This window comes from Neophocaena asiaeorientalis, unplaced genomic scaffold (assembly GCF_003031525.2).
Source record: "Neophocaena asiaeorientalis asiaeorientalis breed wild unplaced genomic scaffold, Neophocaena_asiaeorientalis_V1.1 scaffold547, whole genome shotgun sequence".
NCBI classification, from domain to species: domain Eukaryota; kingdom Metazoa; phylum Chordata; class Mammalia; order Artiodactyla; family Phocoenidae; genus Neophocaena; species Neophocaena asiaeorientalis.
The window spans coordinates 1,946,390-1,955,685 of NW_020185330.1; the positions used below are offsets into that span (position 1 = coordinate 1,946,390).

The 9,296-nt window shown below is 35.8% G+C and overlaps 1 protein-coding gene across 6 annotated transcripts in view; it reads right to left on the reverse strand.

Annotated features, from left to right (window-relative positions):
* DDHD1 (DDHD domain containing 1) overlaps positions 1-9,296 on the reverse strand; it is an 89,652-nt gene that overhangs the window by 21,098 nt on the left and 59,258 nt on the right. For all 6 annotated transcript variants that reach the window (XM_024734767.1, XM_024734766.1, XM_024734764.1 and 3 more), the window contains exon 6: positions 5,574-5,680. In XM_024734767.1, coding sequence (XP_024590535.1) covers positions 5,574-5,680 — 107 coding nt within the window. The remainder of the gene's footprint in view (positions 1-5,573; positions 5,681-9,296) is intronic.

Genomic DNA, 9,296 nt, shown 5'->3' on the forward strand with positions numbered 1-9,296 from the left:
TACTGAAACCATGTGTTGGGTCTGGAGGGCTTGTTAAATACAGATTGCTGGGCTCCATCCCAGAGTTTCAGACTCAGCAGTTCTGGGGACCACACTAGTGGCAAATGCATATAAAAATCTCCCAAGACATGGGTTGTAGGTAATTCTAGTCAACAGAATTTAAGAAATAGGCAGTGTGATATCAAATTACATGCTCTTTTCAAAGGGAGCTATAATATAATGCTTTGGACTTGGCTTTGATAAGAATATGAACCAACCCTTAAAATTTTGTTACTTTCCTAATTTATAATCTACATGAAGGGATGTGTAGAAAAAGTTAATGTTCCAATAAAATAAATTCCTTTAAAAGCAACATTTGTTAATAGTTTTTACTTTTGAAAGCCTTGATTTTAAGACTCCTACCATGTAAGAATAGAAGCACTAGATCCCTTTGTGACCAACTATATTCATTTGGGATATCTGAACCAAGATTAATGATATATCCTGTGATCTTGATTTTATTAATTCTACAATATTATCTAATCAGTTCAGCTAACCTCTTACATACGCAGGCACTGGATGGCTCTTCAAAAGTTTAAAAGTTTCTCATTCTCATAACCACTGCCCCCAAATTAAAATTTATGAAGAAAGTCAACCGAAGAGGAAAAAACCCCAGCAGCTTCAAGAGAGAATCCAAACACCCAAAATAGGGCTGAAGAATATAATTAGTCATTTGTCCTTCTCCCTGTTACAGGAAATTTTAATGAGAAAAAGTAATTTAGAGAGTTTTAGTCATATACATCAATTAAACAATTTTCAAATAACAATGGCAAGATAGGGCCATGACAATTCTCTTTATAGTTCTTCATTTTTAAAAGCCATTGAAAAGAGAGTTCAGATGTACAAAAGATATACAGTTCTCTCTGGATTTTTCATGTTACTTTATTTAGGGTTGAAGAAAGAGCCAAAGGCTCTCTGATGATGTCTTGATAGAATGGAGTTAGTTTCTTTTTTAAAAACTGGTCCTCAGAAAGTATGGCCTGAGAAGTACTGATCGATACACAAAACTTTTTCCCTAAGCACACTTTTTTAGGGCACAATCACTAATTAGGGTCCTCCCATGTGCATCTCAGAAACTTGAGTGAAAAGGGGCCTTAGAGATGATCTAACTTAAACTGCTGTGAAGATAAAAGTCCCTTCAGTAACACTCCTCTTAAGGGATAAGGAGCTCAGCATCTACCCCAGTGAGTGTCTTCATCCAGAAGTGGTCACTCCTATTTAAAAAAAAAATTTCCCCCCCAGTTTTACTGAGATATAATTGAGATAGACTGTTTAATTTTAAGGTGTACAATGTAATGATGTGATACAGGTATATATTGTGAAATGATTATCACGGTAAGTTTGGTTAAAACCCATCACCTTACATTATTTACAAATTTTTTCATTGTAACACTTCTGTATTTTTAAGGCAGTTTTGCTTATAACACAGTTCTTCATTAGTAACCAAACATGTTCCTTTCTGTATTTTCAATTCACGGATCCTTATTTTACTTTCTAGAATTAACAGAGTAAGTCTATCCCTTTTTTTTTTTTAAATTGTAGCCCTTGAAATATATAAAGACAGATATATACTTAATTACAACTTGAAACTCTAAGCACAAGGAATTTATATATCATAATATCTTTGATCCTCATGACAATCTTTATCAACTAGGTATTTTATATCCATTATATAAGTGAGGAAGCTGAGAAAGTGAGAAATTTGATCTAAGCTAGTTAAGTGGCAGGTTTTGAATCTGCATCTATTTGACTCCAAAGGTTGAGAGGAAGAGAAAAAAGACTCTTATTTATGCCTATCAAATAAACCTAACAAGGTTAATTCACCAGGCATGACAATCCTACAGAAGCCCTGCTGGCTGTTACTTATCACTACTTCCCTTAGGAAACACATATTGTTGAAAAATAATTTAGTCTAAATATTGCCTAACACCAACCTTGTGTGAAATGGACTTTGATTCGCAAAATCAGCTTTCCTTTTTAAAGAATAAGAACAATTTTTGCCCACTTCTCACTAAGTTTTTCTTTTATTTTCTTTTGTTCTTCACAATGCCTTAAGCAATGTTCCCAAACTTCTCTGATGTTATCACCTGGGGAACTGTTAAAAACACAAATTCACAGGTTCTATCTCAGACCCACTGAATCAGGATCTCCAGAGGAGGGACCTGGGAAAGTATTTTTTAGTTTCTTTTTCTTAACTTCTTATTTGGGAGTAATTTCAAATTTATTAAATGTTGCAAAATAAAAATAGTACAAAGATCCTCACATAGGCTTTATCCAAAATTCACCTAATGTTAGCATTTCCTCCTATTTGCCTTATCATTTGTTCTGTTTCTGTAACACACACACAACTTTTTTGTGAACCATTTAAGGATATATTACATGTCATGGTCCTTTACCCCCAAATACTCCAGTGTATATTTCCTAAGACTAGGAATATTCTCTTCCACAATCATAGTGCTGTTATCAATTTCATAATTCACTTTGATATATTTCATCTAATCTAGTCTACCATTCACATTTTAATTTTGCCAGTTGATCTAATATTATCCTTTGTAGCATTTCCCCCGATCTAGTACAGGATACAGTCTAGGATGAGATATTACAATTAGCTATCACATCTCTTTAATCTTCTCTATCTGGAACATTTTCCACAGCCATTCTTTCTCTTTTATTATACCAACATTTTAAAAGAATACAGTCTCATTCCTACTTTTTTATTACAACTTCCTCATTTTATGTTTGTCTGATGCTTCCTCATAATTGGAATACTGCATAAATAATGCTGTGTCCTTCTCTGGGTGCCCCGCAGGAACACCCCATAAAGTTGTTGCTTGATTTCTCCACTGTATACCTTTATTTTTCTAAACTAAAAGCAGTCTGAGAGGATACACTTTAAGACCATGCAAATATTGTTTCTCATCAAAAAATCTGCCCTCATTTTAGCATCCACTGATGATTCTTGCCCAGTCCTCTCCCCTACCTGATCCTACCATGACGGCTGCAAAATCAGACTTTCCAACTCCAGCATTCCTTCCACATTTATTAGTAGGCCCTTGGCATCCTACTGAAGCAAAGGACCTCCCTTCTTCCCAATTTGTTTATTTATCATTGATAAGGACTTACACATTTTTCAATGATTTAGAATTCCTTAGTACATTATCCTTATTATAATTCTACAAAAGTACTATTAGTAATTCCTTACAATAAGTAATAATTACTTAATTATTTTGGTGCTCAAATTGTTCCAGATTTGGTCAGTGGGATACGCTTCTTTAATTTGACTATTATGTCCTTGTGTCTTGCTTCATCATTCTTTGGAGCATTTTTCTACCTTCTGTCAAAACAAATTCTTCCAGCTTTGACTTGGACCTATCCTGCCCCAGCCCTGGAATCAGCCATTTTTCCAAGGAACTCTACTTTTTCTTAGTGGAGAATAACAATGCTAGAGGCAAAGATCTGGGTGCTAGGTATGCTCACTGGACTGGGGTGTCTGCTTCTTGGCCCTTTCAGTGGACAGAGGTAGGAAATATATGCATATATATATATACTTCTGTGCTTAAGCATATACGCTTAAATATATAGATGTTATCTACATACACTGGCTTATTTTCAAAATAATAAATTCACATTAATACCCTCAATTCCAATGCCCCTCATGGGGTTCTTTTTTTGCCCGCATTTTTAATGAGCACCACAAGTGACTGTTCTAATTAGGGATGTTTGGGATACATTGCTGAAGATTGCTGGTGAATCTCAGACACCATTCTCAGTGCTTTTCCATGAAATTCAACTGGATCAAAAAACCAACTAATTTAAAACACTGGGTGTTCTTCCATTTCATTTATCTTAACGATCAGTTCCCTTTTCCTACTGAATATCTGGTTTATTCAATTCCATTCTGAGGAAAATTATCTTTGACTATAAGAGCAAACTAAAAAGTGATCACTTTCTCAGTCATCATTCACCAATGGCCAGAGGTCTGAGTCTGGCACTTTGCTCTTTTTAGTTTTTCTGGATATTAACGCCAACTTAAAGTTTTTAAAAAGCACTTATTACTTTTGGGGGACATGACTCAGCACATTTTAGCCTTGAAGATTCAGGATACCGTTTTAGGAGTACTACCAACCACATGTGCGTGTGAGTGGTGTGTGTGTATGTGTGTATAGTAATATGCTCGCAGCCCTTCTCTTTCCTTTCCCCCCCCTCACTGGTTTACTTGCAATACTACAGTTCAGTGTTCTAACCTTCAGAGCATATCTAATGATGCCCATTGTTCACTATAAAGGAGTATGAACGTGGAAATTATTAAGTGTTCTACTTCACCGACTAGGCCTTCCTTTTTGGTTAGAATTAAGCCCAGAATAGCAATTCTCCTTGTAGTTTCTTTTACTGTTTGTTCTCAATCAGATCAAGGCAGATCTTGCCCAATACTGGTATATGGCAATGAGGGGATATAGAAAGAGGAATGAAGAAAAATCCTAAGGGGATGGTAGTTGGAAGAGAAGGAATTTTCTGTGGCAACTAACCAAACATATTTCTGTCGATATGTAAAAGATATCCTGGATTAAGTTAGGGAATGACTCTGAATGAACAAAATCAGCAACGGATTGGCTTGGAGTAGCACAGAGCAGCAGAGCCGCTCTATTGGTAATTGCTCCTTGTACTAGTTTCTTTACCTTCAAATGAAGATACTAATCATATCTACTTCATAGGGTAAGGATTAAACAAGTTAATACATGTTAGGTAATTAATGTGGTTATTCCCATGAAACAAAATTCTTTTTCTGTTACCAATAAAGTGACAAATTGCATTGGTAGAGACTCCCTCATCCCTCTGAATAAACTATCTCCCTTCACCTACCCTCCCCATCTGCCCCCCTTTAGGGTTATCTTTGTGATGCATGAGCAAAATTACCATTTGAAAACTACAAAAATCCACTATAGAAATGACACAATAAAAGCAAGTCTTTTATATACAAAAACACTTGAAGGACATTTCTAAGTGTTTAAAACTCTTTTGTGGGACTTCCCTGATGGTCCAGTGGTCAAGAATCTGCCTTCCAATGCAGGGGACATGGGTTCGACCCCTGGTCTGGGCAACTAAGCCTGCATGCTCTAGAGCCTGCGTGCCACAACTAGAGAGCCCACACGCCACAACGAAGAGCCCGTGTGACACAATGAAAGATCCTGCATGCCGCAACCAAGACCTGACACAGCCAAATGAATATTTTTTAAAAAGCTCTTTTGTGAGGATAATACTTATAGATATTACTAATCAGACTTATGAAAACTGTTATTTTTCAAAGAGCTATTTTCTAACCAACTTCTCACTTCCAAGGTTACCCATTTTATTAAGTGTCCCAATGTGCAGTTTAAGACTTCAAATGCACTATGAAATACAGGCTATTTATAGATTAATGGATTCCTATAATTTCTCACTTGCTTGTAAAAAAAGAACATAAAATGTTAAAATTCAGGACACATGTTATCACTCAAAAAAATACCCAATAGCAATAAGATAAGCATGATACTTACTTCATCTCTATAAAGTGGGCTAGTATAATACATTATATCCATTGCACTGCTATTTAACATATCCCTTAAACCTCGCACTTTGTCTGGAGTAATGGAATCAACAGTGTCTACAAGTTAAAAAAAAAATTAAACTTAGAGAAGATTCATTTTAGGGAAAGAATAAACTGTGAAAAAAGTTACATTCCTTGAAATAACTGCTTTAAATTAACATTTATATATTCAAGACTAGCTTTGAATCTAATGAACCTTACCTTCTTGAAATTTTACTATATGTAAATTTTAAAATAATGATGAAGGGTATTTACCTACCGCAAACATCACTGCACTCATTAGTGCTGAAAGGTTAAAAAACATTTCCTCTAAATCAGGAACAAGCTAAGGATATCTACTTTTTTTTTATAATTAAAAAATTTTTTATTGAGGTTCAGTTGATATACAATATTATATAAGTTCCAGGTGTACAAACAGTAATTCACAATTTTTAAAGGTTATATTCCATTTTCAGTTATAAAATATTGGCTATAGTCCTAGTGTTGAACAATATATCCTTGTAGCTTTTTTATTTTATATGCAGTAGTTTGTACTTCTCAATCCCCCATTTCCTCTATCTTCTCCCTCCCCCCGGTAACCACTAGTTTGTTCTCTGTGAGTCTGTTTCTTTTCTGTTATATTCGCTAGTTTGCTTTGTTTTTTAGATTCCACATATAAGTGATAACATACAGTGTTTGTCTTTGTATGATTTATTTCACTTAGCATAATACCCTCCAAGTCCATCCATGTCATTGCAAATGGCAAAATTTCATTCTTCTTTTATGGCTGAGTAGTATTCCATTGTGTATGTATATATATGACATCTTCTTTATCCATTCATCTGTTGATGGACACTTAGGTTACTTCCACACCTTCACTATTATAAATACGTAATGCTGCTATCAACATCGGGGTGTGTGTAACTTTTCAAATTACTGTTTTCGTTTTTTTCGGATATATACTCAGGAGTGGAATTGCTGGGTCATATGGTAGCTCTATTTTTAGTTTTTTGAGGAACCTCTGTACTGTTTTCTAGGGCTGCACCAATTTACATTCCCACCATCAGCGTATGAAGGTTCCCTTTTCTCCACATCCTCTCCAACATTTGTTATTTGTGTCCTTTTTGATGATAACCATTCTGACAGGTGTGAGGTAATAGCTCACCATGGTTTTAATCTGCATTTCTCTAGTTAATAATGTTGAGCATCTTATTTGCCTGTTGGCCATTTGTGCATCTTCTTTGGAAAAACGTCTATTCAGGTCTTCTGCCCATTTTAATTGGGTTGTTTATTTTTCTTGATGTCGAGCTATATGAGGTATTGGATATTAACCCCTTATTGGTCATATAATTTGCAAATATTTTCTCCCATTCCAGAGTGTTCCACCTATGTTTTCTTCTAGTTTTGTGGGTTTACATAGGTCTTTAATCCATTTTGAGTTTATTTTTGTATATTGTATTAGAGAAAATTCTAATTTCACTCTTTTACATGTAACTCTCTGGTTTTCCTGGCACCACTCATTGAAGAAACTGTGTTTTCCCCATTGTATATTCTTGTCTCCTTTGTTGTAGATTAATTGACGATAGTGCATGGGTTTATTTATGTTCCATTGATCTATGTGTTGGTTTTTGTGCCAGTACCCTACTGTTCTGATGACTGCAGCTTCATAGTATAGTCTGAAGTCAGGGAGTGTGATTCCTCTAGCTCTGTTCTTCTTTTTCAAGATTGTTTTGGCTATGCAGGGTCTTCTGTTTCCATACACATTTTAAAATTATTTGTTCTAGTTCTGTGAAAAATGCCCTTGGTATTTTGATAGGGAATTGCACCGAATCTGTAGATTGCCTTGGGTAGTATGGTCATTTTAACAATATTAATTCTTCCAATCCATGAACATAGTATATCTTTCCATCTGTTGGTGTCATCTTCAATTTCTTTCATTGGTCTTATAGTTTTCTGAGAACAGGTCTTTTACCTCCTTAGGTAGGTTTATTCCTAGGTACTTTACTCTTTTTGATGTAATGGTAAATGGGATTGTTTCCTTAATTTCTCTTTTTTGACAGTTTGTTGTTAGTGTATAGAAGTGCAACAGTTTTCTGAATATTATTTTGTACTTTGCAACTTTACTGAATTCATTGATGAGCTCTAGCAGTTTTATGGTGGTGTCCTTAGGATTGTCTAGGTATAGTATCACAACATCTGCAAACAGTGACAGTTTTACTTCTTCCTTTCCAGTGTGGATTCCTTTTATTTCTCTTTCTTATCTGATTGCTGCGGCTAGGACTTCCAATACTCTGCTGAATAAAAGTGGTGAAAGTGAGCATTCTTGTCTTGTTCCTGATCTTAGAGGAAATGCTTTAAGTTTTTCACCACTGAGCATGATGTTAGCTGTGGACTTGTCATATATGGCCATATATGTTGAGGTATGTTCCCTCTATGCCTATTTCCTGGTGAGTTTTTATCATAGGATGTTTACTATTTGAACAAATGTTCTACCTGAAGTCTTAGCCAGTACAACACGATAAGAAAAAGAAATAATAGTTTTAAGAAATGGAAAAGATCTGTTTTCATTTGCAGGTCATGTGATTGTCTACACAGAATATACAAAAGAATCTACAGAAAAATTACTAGAACTCTCAGTTTTAAGGCATGTATAGTTTTGCATAACTACCACCATGATCAGGACACAAAACTGTTCCATCACCCTAAAAAAACTCCCACATGCTGCCCTTTAGAACTCAACTCCCCACCTCCAAACCTGGCAGCCACTGATCTGTTCTCTATCCCTATAGTTTTGTCTTTTGCAGTACGTCATATAAATGGAAGCATAAATTATATGACCTTTGGGTTTCACCTCTGTGATGTTGTGATATAAGAAATACATATTTCGTCCTTGTCCCTGGTTCTGACACAGGGTTCCAAAAATCCTTTTAAGTTCCTGAGTGATAGGGTGAAAGGAATGTCTTCTGTAATTCATAATGAGCCTCTGCCAATCCTAACTAAGTATATGCTAATGAGCTGACTCTTAAAGAATGCGGGCTGGTTGCCAGAGGAACCAATTTTGAACTTTCTGTCCCATTCACCAACCTCTGGGAAGGGGAGAGGGGCTGGAGGTTAAGTTCAATTGCCAATAGCCAATGATTTAATCAATTATGCCTACATGATGGAACCTCCATAAAAACCCTAAACAACAGGGTTTGAAGGGCTTCTAGGTTGTTGAACAAATGGAAGTACTAGAAGCATTGTGCACTTGAAGAGGACATGAAATCTCTGCATCCCTTCCCCATACATTGCCCTATGTAGCTCTTCATCTGGTTGTTCATCTGTATCCTCTGTAATAGTCTTTAAACGAATAAATGTAATTTAAACCAGTAAATGTAAGTACAGTTGATCCTTGAACAACATGGGTTTGAATTCTGTGGATCCTCTTATATGCAGATTTTTTTCAATAAATACATACTACAGTACTAGACCATCTGTGGTTGGCTGCATCTGCAGATGGGGAACTGTGAATACAGGGTTGGACTATAAGTTTATACTTGGATTTTTGACTGGGGCTGAGGGGGATGTCGGTGCCCTTAATGTCTGTTCAAAGGTCAACTGTAAATGTTTCCCTGAATTTTGTGAGTTGTTCTAGTAAATTACTGAAGCTCAGGAGGGGGTCGTGGGACTCCCCCCCCCCCCTTTTAAATTAATA